The 26419-nt window shown below is 38.5% G+C and overlaps 2 protein-coding genes across 6 annotated transcripts in view; one reads left to right on the top strand and one right to left on the bottom strand.

Annotated features, from left to right (window-relative positions):
* The window catches only part of GRSF1 (G-rich RNA sequence binding factor 1), a 47828-nt gene extending 32565 nt beyond the window's left edge, over positions 1-15263 (top strand). Inside the window, exons 1-10 of one of the 3 annotated variants that reach the window (XM_061191442.1) lie at positions 844-1290; positions 3826-3982; positions 5022-5177; positions 5576-5719; positions 6518-6653; positions 9194-9378; positions 10335-10456; positions 12015-12150; positions 12810-12885; positions 13864-15263. In XM_061191442.1, coding sequence (XP_061047425.1) covers positions 937-1290; positions 3826-3982; positions 5022-5177; positions 5576-5719; positions 6518-6653; positions 9194-9378; positions 10335-10456; positions 12015-12150; positions 12810-12859 — 1440 coding nt within the window. In that variant the 5' untranslated portion in view covers positions 844-936 and the 3' untranslated portion in view covers positions 12860-12885; positions 13864-15263. Of the gene's footprint in view, positions 1-843; positions 1291-1570; positions 1589-3825; positions 3983-5021; positions 5178-5575; positions 5720-6517; positions 6654-9193; positions 9379-10334; positions 10457-12014; positions 12151-12809; positions 12886-13863 lie in introns of those variants that run through there. The other 2 variants (XM_061191445.1, XM_061191444.1) reach the window with 2 other exon arrangements.
* A 9121-nt stretch (positions 15264-24384) lies between these two features.
* Positions 24385-26419, bottom strand: part of RUFY3 (RUN and FYVE domain containing 3) — an 83115-nt gene continuing 81080 nt past the window's right edge. For all 3 annotated transcript variants that reach the window (XM_061192354.1, XM_061192353.1, XM_061192355.1), the window contains one exon: positions 24385-25810. In XM_061192354.1, coding sequence (XP_061048337.1) covers positions 25667-25810 — 144 coding nt within the window. In that variant the 3' untranslated portion in view covers positions 24385-25666. The remainder of the gene's footprint in view (positions 25811-26419) is intronic.

Genomic DNA, 26419 nt, shown 5'->3' with positions numbered 1-26419 from the left:
AGGCTTTAATCTTTGTTATACAGGTTTCACCTGCTGTCCGAAAGCAGAGCGTTCCTATGAAACCTTTTGGAAGCCAAAATGGCATAAAGTGAGGAAGCAATTACCCTAGAAGACATCTTGCTAAGGAAATAAAGCACAGATGTTCAAATACACAGTTCAAAGCTATGGCAGGGAGATGCTGAGTACAGTTTCCCAAGACGGAGCTTGGCGATGTCACTGCAGCCTCTACTACGGCTGCTGCAAAACAAACGCTGACTGCTATTTTCAATTTTCGCCTTTTCCCATAAAAGTGAAAATCACATTTCTTTCCACTAGCAAAAATAGGTACTAATATGGGTCTTCCGTAAAAGCGAAGCGGCCTGTTGTGAACTTTCTAACAGCGAAGGAATACCTGTATTCGTTATTAACATATAACAAGTATCTATAGATTTCATTTTAAAACAAAGAAAGCTGGCTTTCCGCACATAACCCAAGCTGGGGGGGCGGGGAGGGGCCGTTATTAAATCTCCGCCAGTATTATCCCAACCTCTTTTTATAACCAGAGTATCACAATTCCTTCCGGAAACGGCCCTTTTGCCCCTCACGTCACAAGACGGGGGAGAAAGTGCAGAGCGTCGGTAGATCTCCGTTCCAGGGCTCAGCCCTCCAGAGAAGGAAGCCTCGTCCTCTTCAGGCCTCAGTTTCCAACAAGTGAAAGAATAACGGGCGATCATACCGGCTCCCGGCCCCTCCCGGCCCGCGGGCAGCCCCGCCCCGCCCCGAGGGCGGAGACCGGGCGGAGCAGCGCGCTCTCCTCCGCCTCCTCCCGACTCGCCGCTGCCCCTGGTGCCGGCGGCGCATGTGCCCGGCAACCCCTCCCCGGCCCTGGATTCCACTTCCCCTCCGCTCACGCTGCAGCCGCAGCCGCCTTCAGGCCCCGCGCCGCCTCCGGAGTCCATGGCCGGGACGCGCTGGGTGCTCGGGGCGCTGCTCCGGGGCTGCGGCTGCAACTGCAGCAGCTGCCGGCGCACCGGCGCCGCCTGCCTGCCCTTCTACTCGGCCGCCGGCTCATTCCCCTCGGGAGTCTCGGGCCGTCGCCGCCTGCTGTTGCTGCTCGGGGCCGCCGCGGCCGCCGCCTCTCACACGCGGGGCCTCCATACTGGGCCTGTGCCGGCCGGGAGGCTGGCGGGGCCTCCCCCAGCGGCCGCCTCCGCCGCCGCCGCGGCCGCCGCCTCCTACCCGGCCCTGCGCGCCCCTCTGCTGCCGCAGTCGCTGGCGGCGGCGGCGGGCCCGGCGCGCGGTTACAGCCAGGTACGTGGGCGCCGAGAGGGGCCGCGCGCGGGACCCTTCCCCGGCTGCGCGCACGCGCCCCCGCGCCCCTCCGCGTGCGCCTCGCGTGCGCGCCCGGGGAGCCGCGGCACGCGCCACAGCCCCCCGCCCGCTCCCACCCCCGCCCTCCCAGTCCTCCTATTGGGCCCCAGAACAAGGGACGCTCTCCCAGCTCTCGGGTTTTCTCCTTGTTTTGTTCTCCTCTCGAGTCTCTGGTCGGTTGGGCAGTGTAAGTGTGGCTGGGGGTGAATGTTGAGGCCTTGTTTCCCGCCCGCCCATGGTAGGTTTTGTGAGGCTGTTGACGCCCCCACCGCGCATCTCTGTCGCTCTCCGCCCGCTGGTGGTGAAGTTGGGAGGCCGGACCCCCGGAGGGCTGGGACTCTCCGTGCCGCCCGAGCACTAGGCCTGGGCGGCCCTTGGTGCGCCTCGCGGCCCGCTGTTAAGAAGGTTCACGCACACACTTGCGTGGACTGGGTTCGTGGGGAAGGAGGCTGGTCCCCAGCGCTCTCCTCGCTCTCGTGTCCCTTGGGAAAGGCGGGCTGCCCCAGTTACTGAAGGTCACCTCTGCACCTTCACTTCCTCTGACAGAAGGTCCTTTAGGACCATGGGTCACCGCCGATGGGAAGGACAGTTTGGAGACGATGACATTGGGGGAGGGGGACCGAGGAGAGGAGGCGTCTGGGGCTGAGGCGATGGTTTGGGGACCCAGGAGTGAGTCTACAGTATTTTTTTTTTTTTTTTTTTTTGAGTCAGTGTGTGCTTTAAGTACTCACGTTGCAAATATTTTGTGCCTCGTAGGAAGCTTTCTTTTCTGCTTGTTACGTGGCATCTGGGAAATGTCCGCACACTTTTTGACTACCATGTTCCTGATGCCATGGGTCATATTTATGTTAATTCAATTTGTGCTTTTCCTTGAACTTAGGGAAACTGGGAAGCTAATCAGCATGGCCGCTGTCTGCCAGTGGCTGAGCTAATTGATTTGAATCCTGGCCCAATACTTTCTGCTGCCCTTTTCAGTGAAAGCTTGTGATGCTTATGGAATTCTGGGAAAATGGGGAATGTTGCCCTTATTAACAACAACAACAAAAAAACTATCTCTAATAAGGCTTTGTGACCTGGTTACTCTCTTTACTTGATTATTTTTTTCTGTGAATTTGACTAGCATAATGATATCTGTTCAGCCTCTGCTAGTAAGTAAGCCTCTGTGCTTGCTTTTATTATTGATTCCATAAAATTATGTGTAAATCTCCATGAAAGTGATGGGGATATACAAAGGAGTGAAGTATCTCTCTCCTTAGCCCAATAGAGTGCAAGTCACTTGACTTAAAGCCTGAGTTGTCTTCCCATGTTGATAATTGAAGTGCTTGTTGCATTCTTATTAAATAATGTATGAGGCCTCTGCTAGAGGTTTACATTTATCACTGACTCCTTAAAATTAGACATAAGTCTTCGTGTAAATGGTAGGATGGTACAGAGGAATCTATTTCCTTAGCCTAGTAGAGTGCAAGTCTTAAAACCTGAGTTGTCTTCCCTGGTTATGGTTGTGGTGCTTGTTGGAATCTTACAACATTCCGGTTTTTGTTTAGTGTTGTAAAATAGAGTTCTTTGGGTATGTCTTAGGCTCCTGTTACCTCACACTACTGCTGTTGCCTTTTATGATCTCTCCCTTATTCAGTTGATCTGACATACCAGTTGACAAATTAATCTTTCCAAGCATCCTGCTGTCTTGTTGATTTACACAGTTCTAAATGTCTTTTATTAGCTCCCCTTTGCCTACCAGGTTAACGACACACACTGAGCTCAGCACTCAATCCCTCTGCTGTGTGGTACCCAGTTTTTTTTGCCAACTCATCTTCTTTGGCTCCTAATTGTACCCTACAGTTTAGCCAAATGGAATTATTGCTGTTTTGCAAATGGGCTTCTGTTCATCCTGTTTCTTCCCCTGACTTCTCAAACTGGAATGCCTATCCTTTATATATTGCTCTCAGAATTCTAGCCTTCCTTCAAGGGTCATCTCGTATCATGTCTTGATTCTTCTGTTGGTGCTCTGTTTTGAATTTCTATAATATCTTGTATCTTAATTATAGCCCTTAAAGCATCTGTCTTGTGTGCTTGTCTTAGTCTGGATGGTAAGCTTTTTGAGAAGAGGGCCTAATTATGGTGTCCTGTGATTAGGAGATACATATTTGTTAAATTGAAGGGACCCCTGTTGTCCTGCCTTAACTAAAACACTATTATGAGGTGTACTTCGGGACTGATGAACTTAAAAACAAGCCTGGAATAAAACTGATGTCCTGCCAAACCATTAGGCTATACATGCTTGTTGCTTTAGTATGTACAATTTAAGCCAAAATAGGATGAGTTAGATTTGTGAATTTTACTTCTTGCCTCTGAAATACTAATGGTCCCCAAAGAATAATATCCAGGGTGTTAATTTGTAGAAATAAACTTTGAAAATAAATTTTCTAAGTAGGTTGTTCAAGAAATATTTCTACATTTCTTCATTTCTCTTGGAAGGAGTCCAAAACTACCTACCTGGAAGACCTTCCACCTCTCCCTGAATATGAATTGCCTCCGTCCAAGTTAGGAGAGGAAGTGGATGACGTTTATCTCATTCGAGCTCAAGGATTACCGTGGTCGTGCACTGTAGAAGATGTGCTTAGCTTTTTCTCAGGTATATTTTATGTATGTTTTGAATATGTAATTTCATCTGACTGAAAGGTAGTCCCATAAAATTCAAGTTAGGCTATGCTGTAGACATCTTATTTGATGGATGGGAATTGTCTCATTCTGGCTGGTTACATATGCATAGTGACATCATGTGTATCATTTGTCATATATATCAGGTTGAATACCGAAATAATTTTAATGTTAAAACTACATGATGCAAAACCAGTTTTCTCTGAAGTTTTAATATGTACATATCAAAAGGTGAAGCCTGTTAGCGGGAATATGTTAGTGAGAATATAGGTTGAGTAGCTTTTTATGTAATAACGTACATTTAGAATACAAGATCACTTAGCAAGTGATATAATTCCCTTAATAACATGTTTGAAGGTTTATGCATCTGTAGTTAAAGTTTCTGCATCTGACTGATTTTTAATTTTCCTCTTAAGAAGCCTTTAGAAGGTGTTGCCTTAAATATTATAAAACAATGTTAACACTGTATTAAGTACCTGATGTGCATTTGTGTGGATCAAGCAGTTTATAAAGCCACTTACATCTTCAGCTTGCTCCCAATATAAGTAGTGTGCAGTATGGGGATGTCTTTCTTTGGTAATGAAAAGGGGGAAAAGTTAAATTATTCTTACAGGAGATATATTAAGAGTTCTTATGGATATGATCATAACGAAAGAAGACACTTATGCATAAACCATATTTTAATTCCTTAAGTGATTTGAAACTGATTGTAGAAGCATTTGGAAGTCCATATTACATTTTGTATTGAGCCTAGCCTGATTTGCCATTTAATGATCAGGGGGTCATAAGTTTTTGTGCTAAGGTTCACTTATTTCTCCACATGGAACGTTTTAGAGACTACCAGCTCATCAGCATTTGGACAGCTTCAGTGTTGGGGGTTTGTGTAAGGAAAATGACAGGCATTTTGGATCTTGCTTTGTTTTGGTTTTGGAAGATTGCAATTCTAGTGACTTGTATGATTGATCTAAAACTTTGATTTCTGGTTTTAATTGATTTTACTCACATACTTTCAGACTGCAGAATTCGCAATGGTGAGAATGGAATCCACTTCCTCTTAAATAGAGATGGGAAACGAAGGGGTGATGCCTTAATTGAAATGGAGTCAGAGCAGGATGTGCAAAAAGCCTTAGAAAAACACCGCATGTACATGGGGCAGCGGTATGTGGAAGGTATGTGAAGTCGTGTTATAGCTTTTTGGGTTCATTACATTGACTGTACTTTTCAAGGCAGCTTCATTTGATCCTGTGTTAGATATTATGAATAGTGAAGTAGTTAGATACTATGAAAAACCCTTTTCCAGGGTGTGAAAATGAAGCACACAAATAATCTCAGTTTCTTATCTATAAAATGAGGATGTTGACCCAGTTTACTTCAGAAGTTGTGATGTTACAGCTGGCCCATAGTAAATACTTGATAAATGTCATTTATTATTTTCTCCAGAGAAGTACGTAAGGTTAAAAATACTAGTTTTTAGATTCCTGGATAACCCACCCAGTGTGATTGTTTTTTTAATGGCCTCTTCCTTTGTTATGTAAATATCGCGTACCTTTTGTGTTCTTTTTCTTAGTATATGAGATAAACAATGAAGATGTGGATGCCTTAATGAAGAGCCTGCATGTCAAATCTACACCTGTGGTAAATGATGGCGTGGTTCGTTTGAGAGGACTTCCTTACAGTTGCAATGAGAAGGACATTATAGACTTCTTCGCAGGTGCTTTTCAGTTATATCGTGTTTGGGGCCTCATATCTTTTCCCCCCTTTGTTTCCTTCTTTATCTTAGGTGAACCTTTTCCTGGTAACTGCATGCAGTTATATTAGGTTGTTTAGGGGAGAACTCTTCACTTGGATTGCCAATATTTATAGATTATATAAGTGTTTTGACCTAAAACGCTAATCTTTGGGGGGTGTCATATTTCAAAATAATTTAATGTGGAGTTTTTTGTTTTTTTTTTTTTACTATTGAGGAAAATATCCTCTCATGAGAGTGGCTATATTTGTCTTAGACAATAGTGATTTATATGATCTAAAAGCATTAACATTTAGGGAATTCCCTGGCAGTCCAGTGGTTAGGACTCTGTGCTTTCACTGTTGAGCGTGCGGGTTCAGTCCCTGGTCAGGGAACTAGGATCCTGCAAGCTGCACAGCACGGCCGTCTAAAAAAAAAAAAAAAAGCATTATCATCTAATTCTTAGGGGTAAAATATGCACCAGTAGTGATGTTAGTCTAAATCTCTGTATACAACTAATGGCAAAAAACCGAATTGTGTGTTTTAGATGGACTGCTTGGACCCTAAATGTTCTGGGAATGTGTGGGTGTTATTAGCTTTTGGCTGCATAATCATTTTCTTCCCATTAGGCATGTATTCAGCTTTGGGACTGGCAAAATAGCCCCACAATTTTACTAATAAAATTTAAAAAAAATTCTTAGTATGTGAATGAATGTGTTAGGTCTAAGAATAAAAAAGCTCCTGTTAGCAGCACTAATTTGTAATAACTTTTTGACATCCTAGGACTGAACATAGTAGACATTACTTTTGTCATGGATTATAGAGGGAGAAGAAAAACAGGAGAAGCCTATGTGCAGTTTGAAGAACCAGAAATGGCCAACCAAGCCCTTTTGAAACACAGGGAAGAAATTGGCAACCGGTGAGTGAAGCAGATACTAATGATGCAGAAGGATCATATTGGCCAATATCTTGGGTCGTTTTGATGAATGCAGTATAATATGACTGTAAAATTATCTAAACACAGAAAAAGTAGAGAGAGTAGTATGATGAGCTGTCAAATGCCCATCACTTAGATTAACAAATTCTTAACATTTGTTGTATTTGCTGCATCTGTTTTTTTAGTATGCATCTTTAAGAAAACATTTTTATATGATCCCAATATTATCACGTTTAGCAAAATTAGCGATAATTTATTATCTAGTGCCAGTCTGTAATCACATTTTCCCATTTATACCCAAAATGTCTTTCTCCAGTTGCTTTTTTTTTTTTCCCTCACCAGAATCTAGACGTGGTCCATACGTTGTATTTGATTGTTATGCTTCCATTTCTCTTCAATTAGAGCAAATCCCCATTTCCTTTATTTTTATGTTCCCTCCCCCTTTTTATTATTATTATTTTTTCTTTTGGCTGCACGGAGCAGCTTGCGAGATCTTAGTTCCCTGACCAGAGATTGAACCCAGGCCCACGGCAGTGAAAGCATGGAGTCCTAGCCACTGGGCCACCGGAATTCCCCTCCCCCTTTTAGATGTGGACCTTTTTTTTTTTTTTTTAATTTATTTATTTATTTTAGTTTTGGCTGTGTTGGGTCTTTGTTTCTGTGCGAGGGCTTTCTCTAGTTGCGGCGAGCAGGGGCCACTCTTCATCAGGGTGCGTGGGCCTCTCACTGTCGCGGAGCACAGGCTCCAGACGCGCAGGCTCAGTAGTTGTGGCTCGCGGGCCCAGTTGCTCCGTGGCATGTGGGATCTTCCCAGACCAGGGCTCGAACCCGTGTCCCCCTGCATTGGCAGGCAGATTCTCAACCACTGCGCCACCAGGGAAACCCCCCTCCCCTTTTCCAAGATGCAATTGGCTTTTGAAGAAATTGAGTCAGTTGTCCTGTACAGTGTCTCACGTTTTGTGTTTATCCTTTTGCTTCCTCACGGTGTCACTTAACTTGTTCCTTTGTATTCTCTATTATTTCCTGAAAACTGGAAGTTAGACCTAAAGTCTTAGATTGATTCAGGTTAACAGTTTTGATATAGATACTCTATAGGCAGTACTGTATACTGCATATCACATCACACTAGGATACACGTAGTGATGGGTTGAGTTCATTTGTGTTGTTTTGTTTAGTTTTCTTTATTTCTTTTTCTCTTTTATTTTATTCCTTTTTTGTGTGCTCATTTGTGTTTTAACTTTGGGGGAGTACTCAAAATTGTCAAATTTTAATTCATTGTCTTGCTTGTTTTCTGACCTTTTTTCTTGACTTCTTTGAAGTTTAAAAAAGTCATTCCAAAGTCATTCTATTTCAGGATCTACATATAGAATTGGTTCAAAGGTCTTTATTAAAAAATTTTTAATGAAGAAAGTACATGCAAGACACACACACCCCCCCCCTTAATTTTCTTTCAGTACTCTTCATATTTTCTTATAACTGGGAACACGTCAATAATATGTTTTTATGTGGGAACATCAAGGCAGTGTATAGATCTCTTCAGTAAATTAAGGAATGTTTCACATCTAGGTCTGTAAATGCAAAGGATTTGTACAATTCAAGCTTAATAACCTAATTTGGAAAAGCATTATTGAGAAAAATAAAACTGGTTCCAGAAGCTTGGATTTAACAGTTCCACAGCCAAACAGATAGCAAGTTAGAATTGACATTTAGTTCATTAATTCTCATTAGCCTCTTAGTGAAGTCCTGGGAGAAGTTAGCTCCTCATATACTGTGACTTTTAATATCTTAAACACATACGATTAGTTTTCACAGAGTTGAATTGTAAGACCTCAAGAGATTGATTGTTAATAAACTGTAAAAAACAAAATGAAACCTTTCTTACTAGATTCTTTTCATACACACAGTTAACCTTTGCATATTTGTCCGCATGAAGCAAAACAGGGTAGAAAACATTGTTAAAATGTATATGAACAAAACTTATCTTGGGGAGGATTAAATCAGTGACCTGCTCTGTTGAGAGTACTTTTTCATGGGTGAATATCTATGTCAATTCTTACTTTATGCCCCACCTGTTGTCTTTGGACACCTGTGTTTGTTAGCTATCGGAAATAATATGTATGCATGTTTTATTTTAATTTAGTTTTTAAAAAATTTTTGGCTGCGTTGGATCTTCGTTGCTGTGCACGGGCCTTCTCCAGCTGCGGCAAGCGGGGGCCGCTCTTTGTTGCGGTGCGCGGGCTTCTCATTGCAGTGGCTTCTTGTTGCGGAGCACAGGCTCTAGGCGCATGGTCTTCAGTAGTTGTGGCTCGAGGGCTCTAGAGCGCAGGCTCAGTAGTTGTGGCGCACAGGCTTAGTTGCTCCTCGGCATGTGGGATCTTCTGGGACACGGCAGGATCCGTCTGCATTGGCAGGCGGATTCTTAACCACTGCGCCACCAGGGAAGCCCTGCATGTTTCATTTTAAGAGTTCAATGTAAAGTTACTTTGTACCATTTATGCCTGTTCACTTTTGCTTTGACATAGATATATAGAGATATTTCCAAGCAGAAGGAATGAAGTTCGAACACATGTTGGTTCTCATAAGGGAAAGAAAATGGCATCTTCTCCCACTGCTAAGTATATAACTGAGCCAGAAATGGTCTTTGAAGAACATGAAGTAAGTGAGGATATCCGACCCATGACGGCTTTTGAAAGTGAGAAGGAAATAGGTAAGGATTTGCCTCTTATTGAAACTCATTGGGTCTGCCTTGTACGTTTTGATATTTGTTAAAAAAAAATTTTTTTTATGACCATGTTGTATCAAATTGTAGATTATAGGACAAAGGGAATTGAGTTAAATGTTTAATATGTCTTTGAGTGTAGTATGTGCTATGAATACAGTCGTCCCTCAGTATCCCCAGGGGATTGGTTCCAGGACCCACTGCGGATACCAAAATCCATGAATGCTCAAGTCCCGTAGGCAGCCCTCCATATCCACGGGTTCCACATTCACAGATATGGAGGGTTGACTATACATGCAGAAGGTCTTAATTATTTCATAGGTTTTTTTTTAAAATTTAATCATTTTTGCAGATTCTTTGTCAAAACCTGGGTTGCACATATATAACAAAAAGAAGTAAGATGTCAACATTTAAACTTAAGATGGGAAAAGATGTGTGTAGAGAGCAGGATTGTTGACTAAAGTAAGGTGTTTTGTTTGCCTCTGTGTTTAATTATCCTTTTGATTCTTAATCCCAAAGCAACATTTGGAATCTTTAAAGTTTGATAAATACTTTTTAAGTTTGTGCTCTAGGATTATCCTGTTACCATATTTATTCCTTTTGTTTTTTTTTTCTTTTAAAGTGACTGTAACCCAGGGAATTTCTCTTGTCTTTATTTTTTCATTCATAATCATTTTCCCGTCTCTCAGTTGTTAGAGAAAAGTACGTTCTTTTGTAATCTGGTAATGGTTTGAGACACTAAATCCTTATGAGTGTTCAGGTGATACTTGTTAGGCAGCAGAAATTTCAGATCATCTTGGCTTTTAAAATTGAAACCCTCTTCGTTACTAGGGTATTTCAAGAGTAATTGAGGATTTTGTCATAAAGGTCATTCCTAATTATAATCTGCTAATAACTTTTGAAGTGTTTATGTTCTTGACAGTGCTTTTTGTCCCACTTCTTAGAATTGCCTAAGGAGATGTCAGAAAAGCTTCCAGAGGCTGTTGATTTTGGAACTACGTCTTCACTACATTTTGTCCACATGAGAGGATTGCCTTTCCAAGCCAATGCCCAAGACATTATAAATGTGTGTGGCAGTAAGATATCCAATCTCAATAGCTTTGAACAGAAGTTGTAAAGTTTTGAACTTCTATTTAGGGAAGGTAGAGAAGAAAAATATAGTATTTCTGTAGTATCTTTGGACAGCAAGGTGGCGTCTCCACAGTTGTGGGGGCTTGTTTTATTTTCTTTGGCTGAGAGGTGTGGGTTTTATTACATTTTAAGGTCATGTGTATAATGGATAATAGCATTTCATAGATGCAAAATAATATGGCGTAGGTTAAGTATTCAACGTAAAAAAGCTTGGTCTTTCTCTAAATTAGTTCAACCCATTCATTTTAAAAAATTAATTATTTAATTAATTAATTTGGTTGCACCGGGTCTTAGTTGCGGCACGTGGGCTCCTTAGTTGTGGCATGCGCGAACTTTTAGTTGCGGCATCGAGCCAGGGCCCCCTGCATTGGGAGCACAGAGTTTTATCCACTGCGCCACCAGGGAAGTCCCTCAACTCATTCATCTTTGAGTTTAAGAAAGAGACTCCGAGAGCATTTGTCACAGGGCAGTTATGTACTAGACACGAATCTAGTACTCCTAAATGCCTGGAGTTATCATTACACCATATAGCCTTCTTGCATCCAGCTTCCCTGATTTTTGAGAAAAGGAATTTTTAAAATATTTTCATTTTATGATAGATACTCTATGAAATGAAAAGATGAAATAACAAAGTCCTTATTGACTTCCTGAACTCCAGGATGTGTGCTTAAGGTAGATCCAAATCTAGGATCCAGTTAGTAGTGGGGCCTCAGAATTAGTTAGTAGTGGGGCCTCAGAATTGTCTTTATTATTTCAAAAAACCTATTAGGAATCATATTTTTACCCAAATGAAGGTTGCACAGTCTCATTAAAGAATTGGTTTGGTTTGGAATATTAACCACGCAGTGTGGTAGCTCTGTTTAGGTAGTGCTGATAAGAAACTTATTATCAGCTCCAGGTTTGATAAAAACATGGTAAAAATGAATTATTAAGAAATGAAGTGTAGGGACTTCACTGGTGGTCCAGTGGCTAAGACTCCGCACTCCCAATGCAGGGGGCCCAGGTTCGATCCCTGGTTAGGGAACTAGATCCCACGTGCCACAACTAAAGGTCCCGCGTGCCACAAGTAAGATCCAGTGCAGCCAAATAAATAAATAAATAAATATTAAAAAAAAAAATAGAAATGAAGTATATTTGACCGACAGTTTTTAGAAACGGGAAAGGAGGTGTGTGGGAGGAATAATAAAAGTGGTCCTTGTTGGTATAAAGAAAAGTTTGATAACTATTGTATATTATTGTATATATAGTTTAAGTTCTCTGTGAACAGATATTTGAAATGTAACCGTGAGTTCTCAGAAGATCAGAAGAGCCTGCAGAGGTGGTAGATGTGTAATTACGTTGTTGCTTAAAGAGATTTCCTAAAGAGATTTCCTAAAAATAAATTTATCAGGTGTATGAATCAAAGTGTGAAAGAAAAATGCAGAACCACCAGACTTCTAGAAATTGACCTAGTAACGTTATGTTCCTTTTGGCTTCCTTTGTTTGTTGTTTAGTTTTTTGCTCCACTGAAGCCTGTTAGAATCACCATGGAATACAGTTCCAGTGGGAAGGCCACTGGAGAAGCTGATGTGCACTTCGATACCCATGAGGACGCTGTTGCAGCTATGCTCAAGGATCGGTCCCATGTTCGTAAGTGCTGCCCATGGTTTTTGTTGTTATTTTTGATGTCTATCTTTGTTTACAAATGCCTTTCTCTGTTTTTTGTGGGGTTTTTTTGTTTTTTTGTTTTGAGAAAAGCCAGTATAAAGCACTTTTATTGCAATAATAAATCTTGAAACTCATATGTAGTGCAGGGGGGTAGAGGTAGGGGTGGGGGAGTAAGCAGCAGTTTCTCTCACCAGATCACTACACAGGACAGCAAAGGGATGAGAGAGGGGGAGGGAGAAGCCAGGAAACTCTGAGATCAGCAGGGGGAGCTGAGCATCAAAAAACAGGAGATGCTGAAGCTGTGATGACCAGCATCATTTTCTGAAGACAACACTCAGGGATTTGTCATGATGGCTGGGCTTTCATGGGTGTTAAGTGTCTACAAACAGTACCTTCAATTTAACTTTCGATTAAAGTTCTTAAAATTTAGGAAGTGGAGCTTGGATAGCTATGAGATTACAAAAGTCCTAAATATCCATTAGAAAAACCATGGGATGGGAAAAAAAGCCAGGTCATGAAGAAGGCTTCAGAGGTCCCTGCTGGCCTGGGGACAGACACCTGTAGTGTCCAGCATCTCAGTGAAAATGATCTGCTTTCAAAAGGCAGAAGGTTAAGAACGGATCCTTTTTTGTCTTTCTCAGACCATAGATATATTGAATTGTTCCTGAATTCATGTCCGAAAGGAAAATAAGACCTCCAGGGATTCCAGAAAATAAGGTAAATTTAAGAGGTGCAATTGTGTAAATTATTTTCAGTTGATAAGTTAATCATTAACTCACAAATTTATAATATGGTTGAAAACCATTCTCTTTTTAATAAACATCAAACTAATCATGATAATTGAAGCCTGACTATAAGGAATGAAATTCTCCTGGGAAATAGAATTCATTATGATCGTATAGTGGCTTTGAGTATTTTCCCCATTAGAATCTTTTTGTGTCATTCCCAACATTCATCATGCTATGTGCTTAAAAAGAACTTTTCATCTTTAGTAGCTGTATTTATAATACACTGAAAATGTGCCTTGTGTTAGCTTGTCGTCCTATAAAATTTACACACATTTCCTCAGTTCTAAGATATTTTTTAGATATTTGAAACCAGGATGTGTCATGGATTTATACACTTAATGTAACACTGCTGCTTTTCCTGAAATGGTGTTATGAAAATTGTTGTCCTAGGAAGTACATAGATTTCAGAGTTTTATCTGTGACAAATCAACTAAATATGTTTTGATGTCCCTTCCCTGACTCAGTGCTATGTGTTGTCTTTTTCCCCATAAAATCTTTTAATATATTGTATTGTGATCATTTTTCTACATGTAGTAGGGCATTCCTTTAAGACACTTACCTGTAGTGATTTCTTGAAAACACATGGGGCATTTCTTTACTATAGTTGTCATAGGCTATTTTTGGATATAAAGTCCCACAATCTCGTGGGACTTAAATATTTACATTAGCTAAAATCTATGCAAAATATATTCTGTGCCCAACTCTGAAAATCTGCTATCTTCATACCAGGCTGCAAACACTAATGCCTACCTAATTTTCTTCACCTTAGCTTAATTGGTTTGTCAGATAACTTGCAGTAAATCAGAAAGAAAAAAACTATTGAATTTGTAGTTTTAAATGGTATGGGAACGTGCACAACACTTTTTCATTTTGAGTAAGCATGCAACATTTTTTGTTTTATTTTCAGGATGAAGCAAGAAGCATTTCATTTGCACATCTTTCTTGGACATGGGATCTAAAGTTCCAGTTTTTTAGCAGCAACTGCTAGAGAAACCATTTGGGGGTTTTGGGTTAATTGCTTATAAGAAAAATTCCATAATGGACTGTTTAGAAAGAAAAAGGAAAGATTCAGTTTGGGATTATGAAATAAACCACAGATTTACTTTTTTGTTTAAACTGTCCAGGATCTGATTAAAAAATCTGGTCTTTATTTTATATGATTAAACAGTTTTCATAGACGATTTGTGACCCAGTGTAAAGACTACATATTTTTATTCAGCACTGTCCTTTAAAATCTTTCTCCCATTTTAAAAATGATCTGTTTGAGGTTTTGTTTTTTGCCTGTGAATTAAGAGCTCTGATGTGAAACTTTTCATGGAACGAAATACTGATTATTTTAACCAAATACTCACCAAAGCAAGGAAAGGTTTCAGACCTTTGCACCATTATGGTTTGGCAGAGTTATTTTAATTTTAGGCGTATTTGGTTACTTAGATAGGGTTAGGAATTTTAAAAAAACAATCAAAACAAAAAATAAATACCACAGGTTAGTGAGTGTAAATGACAACAATTTGGCAGTTTTATGTCTTTAGAAATGTTTTGCCTTTCTAAGCCTTGTACTAAAGGCATTTAACATTGGTGCCTGTATAATTAAGGAGGCAATTATAGTCTTAATGTAAAAGTTGTCTGACCCCTGCCCCCCACCTGTTTTTGATTTTGGGGTAGACGTTAAGGTGTGTGTTAGTCTCAGTACTGTGAAGTGACATGTCATAACAGTCCTGACTGGTAAGGACATTAATGGCTTCACTTGAATTTAAACCAGCTCTAGATAGGAAAAAATCTGAGTCTCCTCATTTGCTTTTTCAGTGGGGTAGCACATCCCATATTTTAGAACAAGTAGGGGTGCCTTGCTTAACTAAAAATAGCATTTAACGTATAATCGTGTGAAAGGATTATGGATAAAGCTGTATTTCTGTCACATTGTGGCAGTACTTTCTGCTTTAATATTAAACAGCTTGTTATTTAAATATTGGATCAAAATGGCTGGCTTCAAAATGTCATTAATAAACTAACTTTATGTGTACCTGTGTAGGAGAATCAAAGTCCTGTATGTTTTCTTTGCCTTGTTCCTGTTCTCAGGGTGACGACTGTCACGTGGTTACCAGGAGGTGCAATTCTAGTTCTTAAAGTTTAATTAGCCCAGATTTCTGAGAGGTGGTATCTGGAAGAGAGATTATATCTTCTCTCACTTAATACATAACCATCTTTGATTACCAGCTAAGATACGGAATCACTGTACTGTAAGTAGTCAATAAATGAAGGCTTGTTTCAGGCTGAAGATTACCTAAGAGTATTTATTTTGGAGTGTGTGAATCAACCTAGTACATTTTTATTACATCAAGTCCTGGTATATTATTATAAGAAGAAATGGTTAATTTGTAGTTGTTTGCTTTTATCATCCTATAAGAGCATGATTCAGTCAACCAGCTTAACATCTTCCTTATTACGACCTAAATAGAAATGTATTTTCATATGTGGTTGAATGTATTGAGCTATAAGAACTGGTGTCTATAGCTGTATGAGCTACTAGAATGGGATCTTTTCTTTCTCCCTCTAGCAGTAGGTCTGTGGGAAAAAATCTGTAGTGTTGATTAGGATTGGGGTTGGTGAGGAATTAATTCATTTGCAATTACTTTATTTTAAACCTAATGAGGGACTTCCCTGGTGGTCCAGTGGTTAAGACTTCGTGCTCCCAATGCAGGGGGCCAGAGTTTGATCCCTGGTCAGGGAACTAGGTCCCGCATGCCGCAACTACAGGCCCGGTGCAGACAAATAAATAAATACGTTAAAAAAAAAAAAAAAAAAAAGCTAATGAGTTTCCCTTGCACATCTCTCTCAAAAGAATGAGAGCAAAGCATTAAGATATTATGTGGTGGGTAAGCTTGAAGGGTGTATCTTCTTGTCACACTAGTGGCCAAGTTCTCAGAAAAAAGGTGGGCATTCTTGGGAAGTCATCCTACGAATTCATATACTTTCCTGTACTTCCTTTAGTAGGTTATTGCTCATAATTTACGTTAGTAAATGAATAATTGCTGACAAGGCAAATGTAGTTACTAGAAAGGGAAGAAAAACAGATAATAGAATAAAAGTAATCTTTTATTTTTATCCAATCTAAAGACATACTTCTCCCTCTTGAAATTCGACAAGACTGGATTATGCATCATCATTTGCTATTGAAAGAAATAATGACAGTGAATTCTGCTCTTCTCTTTGGATCCTCTTTGTCTTTATAATTTCCTTTGTGGTAAAGCTCTCAGAAATAGTGGGATTGGATATGTCCAGGTTACCCGTATCCTGCTTTGGCTAGCTCAAAAGAATTGCAAGGGAAGACACATACGGAGCATGTAGATACCAAGGAGAAGATTGTTGAAGATTGTGATCTGATCTGATATACTCACTTTTGCCAGAGAATTAAGCAGAACCATTTTGTGCTTGTCTTTCTACGTCTGGGTGAGACGCTTCTGCCAGGTGGCAAGGGAGACTGAATCTGCTGTGGAGCGGTAGGCTGTAAATCCTTCTCACTTCTGTGGTGTGGAGAGAAAGAAGCAGGAGAAAGCCACTTCCATCTATGTGACATTTTGAGGCAGTGACCCTGCTTATTATTAGTTAACATGCCCTATTGGCATCCTCTGCCCTAAACAGTCCCTTAGCAGATTCTCACTTGGAGATTTTTCTCTGCATTACATCTTGATCATTTTATAATTTAAAACATTCCATTATTTTGAGAGTTTTCCCTAAATTATGTGAAAGGGTTCACATTCAATTGATAGGACCTGTATTATAGAGTAGAATGGTATATCTCAGCAGTAAAGTGCCTAAGTTCCAGGGCTTTGAAAAGAAAAAAATTGCTCTAATGTAGTAGGAATACATTTTTCTTGCCTGAATTCAGCAGATCAGAAAATAAATCTCTGAAGTTTGTACGAAGGGAATAAAGCTGCTATAAACATTTGTGTGTAGGTTTTTGTGTATATATAAGATTTCAACTCATTTGGGTAAATACCAAGGAGTGTGATTGCTGGATCATATGGTAAGACTATGTTTAGTTTTGTAAGAACCTGCCAAACTGTCTTCCAAGATGGCTGAACCATTTTGCATTTCTACCAGCAAAGAATGAGAGTTCCTGTAGCAACTCATCCTTGCTAGCATTTGGTGGTGTCAGTGTTTTGAATTTTAGCTATTCTAATAGGTGTGTAGTGATACTTAGTTTTAATTCGCAGTCCCATAATGTGCAAGATGTTGACATCTGTATATATTTGCATCAGCATATTGTCTTTGGTGAGGTGTGCAGATCTTTTGCCCAGTTTTTTTAGTTGGGTGGTTTTCTTACTGAATTTCAGGAAGAGGACATAGGAAGGTTTAATTTGGTTCTTAAACCTTGATGATACGAAAATAAATAGAATAATTTTAAAATTTTGTGGTTTTTTTGAAGGAAATAAAATTCAAGAGATATGAAGGGCTATACAGTGAGCAGTTTCCTTCCCATCCTATACTTCAGCCACTTAGTTCCCCTTCTCAGGCAACCCTGTCATCAGTTTCTAATGTAAACTTCCAGTGATTTTACTGTATAGATAGGCAAATATTAATAGGCATTTTCATTTATTTTAAAAATATAAATTATAGCATACTATGCATACTATTCTGTACATTTCTTCCCATTTAATTACATCCTAAATATTTTATATCAGTATATAAAATCCTTTCTCATTTTTTAAAATGATTGTACAGTGTGGGTGTATTTAATTTAACCTGTCCTTACTGATGAAGATGTAAATTGTTTCCAATCTTTTGCTGTTATACTGCTGAAATGAATTACCTTGTATAAATTTGTATCATTTTGTACATACATAAATTTCTCTGTAGGGTAAATGGTCAGAGTATGTGCAATTGTAATTTATATCTAAAATTCAGTTGATATCTATAATTTGTTTTTCCTTAGTTTGCACCAGCAATGCAATGCAAGTGTCCATTTCCCCATAGCCCCCCAACACAGTGTGTTAGCAATCTGTTCTTTGCCAATCTGCCAAGGTTAAAAAAAACACACAGAATGGTATTCTCTTATGATGGAGCATTTCTTCATGTTTAAGGGGTTTTGGGATTTTTTTCCTATAAATTTGTCTTCATATCCTCTCCCCATTTTTCTTTTTCTCTTATAATCCCCCTCTACTTATCCTCATTAATTTTAAAGCAAATTCAAGACAGCATCATTTTATCTGGATATATTTCAGTGCACATCTCTCTTAAAAAAGGACTTAAAAAAGTACCATCATTCCTAAAAATACTAATTTCTTATCAAATATCTATATGAAATGTCATTTTAAAAAAGTATATTTGAATCATGATCTGAACAACAGTCCACACATTGCAATGGTTATTATGTCTCTTTTTTCCCCTGCAACATGTTTTAATAAAAAAATTCAAGTATCTGGAAAAGATGGATTAAAAACATGCCTATACCTACCACCTAGATTCTACAAGTAACATTTTGCCATATTTTCTTCATCATGCATCTGTGCACCTATCAGTCTTTTTTCTTTACGTGTGTCAAAGTTGTAGACATCTATACTTGAATCTTAAGCTTTGTGGCATCCATATCATTAAGTAGACGTCTTGTTCTTGAGGTAAAATTTACAGTGAATTGAACAAATATTAATTTGATGAGTTTTGACATACAGCTGTGTAACCCAAACCCCTTACAAGCTATGGAACATTTCCATCACATCAGAAAATTTCTGTAGTCAATTCCTGCACCTTTCCCATCCCTTCTTATTAGGATTTTGTCTTCACCATAGATTAGTTTGGCCTATTCTAGAACTTCATAGAAATGGAATCAGTATGTATTATTGTGTAAATTTCTTCCTCTCAGCATGTGTTGAGATTCATCTATGTGTTTCGGCTTTGTTCCTTTTCACTGTTGAGTAGTATTCCATTGTATGAATATGCTACAGTTTAACCTTTCACAAGTGAACAGCTTGTGGGCGCTGGGCTGTTTCCAGTTTTTGGCTATTATGAATAAAGTTGCTGTGAATATCCTGTGCAAGGCTTCTTGTGGACCCACGTTTTAATTTCTTCGGGGTAAGTACTTAGTAGAATATCCTAAATTGCAAGGTTGATATATTTTTAATTTTACTAGAAATTGACATACCCTTTTCCAGAGTGGTCATCCTGTTTTAAACACCCAGAAACAATATGAGAGTTCCAGTTGGTCCACATCCTCACCATCTGATGTTTTCAGCCTGTAATTTTAGCCATTCTGTATGTAGTGGTATTTCATTGTGGTTTTCATTTGCTGTCCCAATAAATGATGTTGAGCATATTTTCATAAGCTTATTGACCATTCAAATATCTTTAGTGAAATTGAAGTGCCTGTTTCTTATTTCTTTTAATCTTATGTTTCCCCTTCCATTTCTTTTTTCCCTTCTTATTTGTTGAAGAAATGCAATAAACTTTTAGAGGTTTTCCACAAGCTGAGTTTTGCTGATGACCTTTCAGTGATGTTAAATGAGCACTTTTCTATTGTGTTTGGTCTTTTTCTTAATTAATTGGCATAATTGGCGGGAGACCTTGCAATGAGCTGGCTTTAAATACCGCCCCCCTCCCCCCCCGACAATTTGTCACTTTATTTGCTTATCATGGCAGAAATTGTTTTTATGTGGTAGATTTCTTAAATCTCCCCTTTTATGGCTTCTAGGTTCTGTGTCAGAATTAGGACATCCCAGTGAAATGATTTTGAAAGCACCTGGTGATAAAGCATGAACGTGTGTAGCCAAGGTAGACTCTAGAATATGGACAGCTCAGTGAAACCCACAAGGATCACCAAGGTACATTTAAGAATAAGCTTTTCAAATGATCCAGATTAAATTTGAAGCCTGTGAAACTTCACAAGTATATTCAAAGACTTGTGATCCCAAAACATGCTTGGTTCTAACTGAAATAAAGAGGCTCTCAACCTTTCTGCCACTTGATGATGACATTTGGGAATAAAGACCAAAACTGAGAAACCAAGTTACTCAGAATTTCTGATAGGCTGGCTGTAATTCCATCCATTTTTTGTCCCCTCAAGAGAGCAAATGGGGGAATACAAGTGATAATATTGAGCTAATTTTTAACTTCTAATTTACAGGAGTAAACTATTTGTGATAGACCTTATAATTGAATATGAATGATCCTAATCTGCTGAAAAGCAGCAACCCAAAATGGCATGGTAGTACTGCTGCCTGGAAACTTGTGCAGTCTTTCTACCCCACTACGCATTGGAGTCCTGAGTCATCTCTCTTTACCAAGCTTAGTTATTAACTCAGGAATCTGACATCCTCAGCACTGCTTACAGTCGGTCTCTGGTTCTATTTTTAACTATGTTTACATTTCAAGATGATATGCTGTCTTTGAATAAAGTTTGTCTTTTATTCTAGGTATAGAAACTGTGCTTGTCAGATACTTGATTTCTGATTTGGTAGATTGACATGCTTGCAAAAATCTCTTATACAAAAGTAATTAATGTGTTAACAACAAAATCAACTGTCCTCAGGAATGTTGAGAATAAAATAGAAGACCTCAATAATTGACAATCCCCAAGCTAAGAAATGTCTAAGAATCATTAAGATTTGACCTGGGAGAACATTTGTGGGGTTATTAGGCTAAGTTATTAGAAAGATGCTTTACTATATATCAAAACATGCCACTTACTTCTGAAATATAATTCTTTAAAAAGGGCTACATTTTCTCTTGGGCAAAGCTGAAGTGAGGCTGTAATATAGGTGGGGGCCCTGAGAGTTACTTCAAAATCATTAGGCCATACCTGGAGTCCTTTTACAGAACGGTTAAATTCCCTTTAAGACTTTCATGATACATTTTTTTTCCGACTTTCACTATTTTTTATTACTAGGTGTTTTTTTTTTCCATTAAATTTTTTTTAAAAATTGAAGTATAGTTGATTTACAATGTTGTGTTAGTTTCAGGTGTACAGCAAAGTGATTCAGTTATACATATCTATATCTATTCTTTTTCAGATTCTTTTCCCATATAGGTTATTAGAAAGTACTGAGTATAGTTCCATGTGCTGTCAAGTAGGTCCTTGTTGGTTATCTATTTTATACATAGCAGTGTATATATGTTAATCCCAAACTCCTAATTTATCCCTCTCCACTGCTTTCCCCTTTGGTAACCATAAGTTTGTTTTCTATGTCTGTGGGTCTATTTCTATTTTGTATATGTTAATTTGTATCTTTTTTTTTTTTTTTTAGATTCCACTAATAAGTGATATATATTTGTCTTTCTCTGTCTGGCTTACTTCACTCAGTTTGATAAATCTCTAGGACCATACATGTTGCTGCAGATGGCATTATTTCATTCTTTTTTATAGCTGAGTAATATTCCATTCTTTATCCATTCATTGATGGACATTTAGGTTGCTTCCATGTCTTGGCTATTGTAAATAGTGCTGCAGTGAACATTGGGGTGCATGTATCTTTTCAAATTATCATCATACATTTTTATAACTTGTCTGTAAATAATGAATGAACCAAGGACGTTGTGCTGAGCTATAAATCTGATTTAAAATCCTCACGCTGAGGAAAATTCTCAGATTCTATTTGGAAATAAACTGCATTTAGGGAGTTTAGTCAAGTTCTATTAGGTCAGACCTGTAGTTGTTTTGAGTATGAAAGCACAATTTTTTTAATTTAAATAAACTATTTCAAAATAGCTTGAGATATACAAAAATGTTGCAAAAGTAGTAGAATTCCTACTTACTACCTCACCCAATTTCCCTACTGTTTACATCTTACATTGCTACAATATATTTGTCACAACTAACTTTAGTACATAACCATTAACTAAATTCCAGGCTTCATTCAGATTTTATTAGCTTTTCCCTAATATCTTTCATTCCAGGATCCCACATTACATTAGTCTTCGTGTCTCCTTAACCTCAGTCTTTCTTGTTTTTGATGACCTGACAATTTTAAGGAGTACTGGTCAGATATTTTGTTGTATGTCCCTCAATTGGAGTTTTCTGAGGTTTTTCTCATGTTTAGACTGGGGTTATTGGTTTTGCAGAGAAAGAATACAAAGGTGTCATTCTCACTGCATTCATCTTATCAAGGATTCATGTTATCAACATGACTTATCACTGACCATGTGAATTTTGATCACCTGACCAAAATAGTGTCTCCTAGGTTACTATAAAGTTCCTTTTTTCTCTTTCTATAGTCTCCTTTCTCGAAGTTACTAAGCACAGCCCACATTCAAGAGGTGGGGAGGTAAGCTCCACTTACCTGAAAGAATAGCTACGTAAATTATTTGGAATTTTTCTGTATAGGAGAGATGACATTTTTTCACCATTTATTTAATCCTTTATATTAATATGGACTTGTAGCTATTTTATACTCTGGGTAATAATCCTATTCTACGTTATTCTCACATTTTTTCAGTTTTACCCATTGGGAGCTTTTAGCGTTTTCCTGTATCCCTTTGAGAATCAGCCATTTCTCCAAGGGGTCCTGGTTCCTTTTATTGGAGAATGATAGTAGAAACCAAGGTTTGGTTTCTAATGAAAGATTGGGCATTGGGTGTGCCCAGTGCTACTGGGGTGTCGACTTCCAGACCCTCTCAGCAGATGGGGCTTTATGTCTGTGTACCAACCCATGTACACATACATATCTAATTATTTTCTGTATCCGACTGGAAAGCATGGTATTTTAAAAATCGTGGTAAAATATACATAACAAACTTTACCATTTTAATCATTTTTAAGTGTACATTTTTGTGGCATTAAGTACATTCATATTGTGTAAACACCACCACTACCATCCATCACCAGAACTTTTTCATCTTCCCCCAACTGAAACTCTGTATCCATTTCCCCCTTCCCCAAGTCCTCGGTAACCACCATTTTACTTCATCTCTGCCATTCTACTATCTATGAATTTGACTGCTCTAGGCACTTCAAACAAGTGGAAACCTATTTGTCCTTTTGTGACTGGCTTATCTCACTTATGTCCTCAAGGTTCATCCATGTTGTAGTATGTGTCAGAATTTCCTTCCTTTTTAAGGCTGAATAATACTCCCTTATATGTATCTGTCATATTTTGTTTATCCATTCATCAGTCAATGGACACTTGGGTTGCTTCACCTTTTGGCTGTTGTGAATAATGCTGCTATGAATGTGGGTGTATGAATAATTGGTTCGAGTCCCTGTTTTCATTTCTGGGTATATACCCAGAAGTGGAATTGCTGTATTATATGGAACTTTTAATTTCTTTATGAACCAACCATGATACTGTTTTCCACAGTGGCTGTAACACTTTACATTGCCACCAACAGTGCACAGGGGTTCCAGTTTCTCCACAAGTTTTTAATTTTGATGAAGCCCAACCTATTTTTTCTTATGTTGCCTGTGCTTTTGGTGTCTTATCCAAGAAATTGCTACCAAATCCAATGTCATGAATCTTTCTCTCCTCTATGTTTTCTTCTAAGAGTTTTATAGTTCTAGCCCTTATGTTCAGATCTTTGATCCATTTTGAGTTAATTTTGTATATGTTGTAAAGGTCCCTCTTAATATTTTTGGCATGTGGATATCCAGTTTTTCCGATATCAGTTTTGAAAATACTTTCCTTTCCTCATTGAATAGTCTTGGCACCCTTGTCAAAAATAATTTGACCATATATGTGAGGGTTTATGTCTATGCTCTCTATTCGATTGGTCACTATGTCTGTCTTTATGCCAGTACCATACTGTTTTGATCACTGTAGCTTTGTAGTAAGTTTTGAAATCAGGAAGTGTGAGAGACATTCAACTTTGTTCTTTTTCAAGATTGTTTTGGCTATTTAGGCATCCCTTGAGGTTCTACAGGAATGCTTCTATTTCTGCCAAAAATATTGGGATTTTTGATAGAGATTACATTGAATCTGTAGATGGTTTTGGGTAGTATTGGCAATGTTTTGTAGTTTTCGGTGTATTAAGTCTTTTGCCTCTGTGGTTAAGTTTATTCCTAAGTATGTTATTCTTGGTGATGCTAAATGGTGGAAAGCACAATTTTTAAGGAAGAAAGGCCTAACATTAAGTCGAGGTATTCATGACTTGGTCCCCTTGCTTTTGTGGGCAGCTGCACTAATAACAGATCTTTGGAGCTTTGTTTTATTTTAAAAAAAAAACAAAAACAAAATGCTATATAGCTTATGTGCATTTCAAAATCAAATCTCAAGTGGCTAATTACTTATTCCTCCTTACATTCCATGTGGCCTCTTTTCAATTTAATTCAAAATTAATTATAAAATAACTTTTGCTAATTCAGGATAATTCCCCACATTATCTGTAGCACTTAGAACAGTGCTGGCACATATATGTGGTAAAAATTAAGGAGAATGAAGAATCACAAGAAATAAATAAAGGGAAAAAAATGACAATCCACAAACGAGGCTAGAATTGTTAGATTTTATTTTTCCCTAGTACTCTTAAAACTCAGCTTCACCAAGTAACAGGTCAGACTTCTGGAGTAACAACTCTTTTCTGGGCTGTAACCCTTTTCAGGAGACAGAATTTATCAAATATCATGGTTCCAGGATGTTTCCACCCCATAATTCTAAGCCACTTACAGAATCATATCTTCTTAGGTCTTAACTGGAACCAAACAATCTAGACACATGTAACATAAGAGCATAAACCATTTCTTTTCCTTCCCCTGCTGAATGCACTTCCCTCTTTTTCCCCAAAGGGTTTGTTACTAAGAGATGTTGAAGTATCTTACTTTCCAAGAAACCTGTCTACCAGTTCTGAATCTGAGCCTGGAATAAGGGATCTCTTATTCACAAAAGAATTTAATAAATATTCTAAGCTAATTATTCTCAGCCAAGGCAAATTAAATTTGTTTTACTTTACACCTGACATAGCTTTGCTTCAGTACTTCCTACTTGCAAAAGTCAAACCCTATCTTTAAAACCCCTTATAATTTCCATGACTGAGAGGAAAGAGGGAGTGGGGAAGAGCTGGCTTGTTGTGTAGCAGGGGTTTCTGAAAAGGGTAGATATTTAGTTTTGAAGTCACTAAGTGGAAAAACAGCAAATGTTCTTCCTCCTTATTCTGATAATGAAAACACATGTAGGCCAGAACTAGAAAATTCTGGTCCTAAAACTATAATATATTATAATAGTTTTAAGTACATTCAAAATTTATATTACTCTTTAATTTCTTTTCCCTGAGTTTGGGTTCACAGTTTGGTAGAGATACTTTAAAGAAGAGGTAGTTAGTGGGGGTAAAGAAGAAATAATGTTTGTGTCTAGCAGCATCTGGGAAAATATGTAACATCTGTCATTTCAACCTCAGTTAACAATTATCTTTTCCTCTTGAATCTGAAAATGTAACAGAGGGATGATCGTTTTCCTTTTTTTTCTTATCCGCCAAGGACCCTCTCTCCTATAACATCCACCCCAGTAGTATTATCACTATTCATAAAAATGAACAGCCCTTCCAAACGCTCCAAAGTGGGGTTGTTTAGATTTAGCAGAGAGAGGCTAAACTGAGTAACTTTTATTCATACAGTCATTAGAGAAAATGAGCAAAATTCCAGCACTGCCAACCACTGCCTTTTCTCCCTGGACCTGGTTTATTTAAATCATTCCTGTCGATTCTTGAGTTGATTCTAAAGTCTGGGCTCTAGGGGATCCTGACATCTAACACAGGTAGAGACATTTTGGTCCAGATCTCAGCCTCCAGTCTTACAATGGGCTGCTGGAATATTGTTTCATCAGATGCTCATGACAGGGATTGCAAACTCGCTCAGGCTTGATACTTGAAGGAAGAGGCAGTTCGTTTGTTGAGCAGGCATTACAGAAGGTTCCTCTGCAGTTCTTACACACATTCTACAAGGAGAAGGGGAGGTCAGGTGGGTAACAGAAGAGCAGGGCATAAGGATGCATGGGATATAAGAGGCCAAATATGATAGATGCTCAATGTCTAATAAAATACTGGCTGAATGTGTGCTGTGTGCCACACAGTATCTAACTAAACAATCTGTCTACAAAGAAGCATACAGTCTAGTTCTTAGATCTAAATGAAGAGAAGCATTTCCACAGAATGCAAATGAACAGATAATTCAATAATTATTTATCTTTAGAATATATACTTTCATTTATATTCACCTTTAGGTGGGCTAATTCTAAAATTAGTTTGCAATTACCCAAGCATACTTCAAATAAGGCAGGCAGTGACCTAGCCATGGGTAGGGTTGGGTAACTGACGTAAGATTAAAAACTTTGCTGAGCATGAACTGAAAGTATAATTTCTAATACACTGATGTGCTCAATGCTTTCCTGTGATGCTCTACAAGCACATCCTTTGGGGTTATCAGTGCAGCAGGAGCACAGCTTCCTGCATCCTTTTTATTGGGAAGTTAGTCTCTTTATTAAGCATTTTGAGTCTTTAGTGGCCAAACTGTGGGACAGCATGTGGGTCATTATGGCAGTGCCACT

This window comes from Eubalaena glacialis, chromosome 5 (genome assembly GCF_028564815.1).
Source record: "Eubalaena glacialis isolate mEubGla1 chromosome 5, mEubGla1.1.hap2.+ XY, whole genome shotgun sequence".
Classification (NCBI taxonomy): domain Eukaryota; kingdom Metazoa; phylum Chordata; class Mammalia; order Artiodactyla; family Balaenidae; genus Eubalaena; species Eubalaena glacialis.
This window is presented reverse-complemented; position numbering and strand designations above follow the sequence as displayed.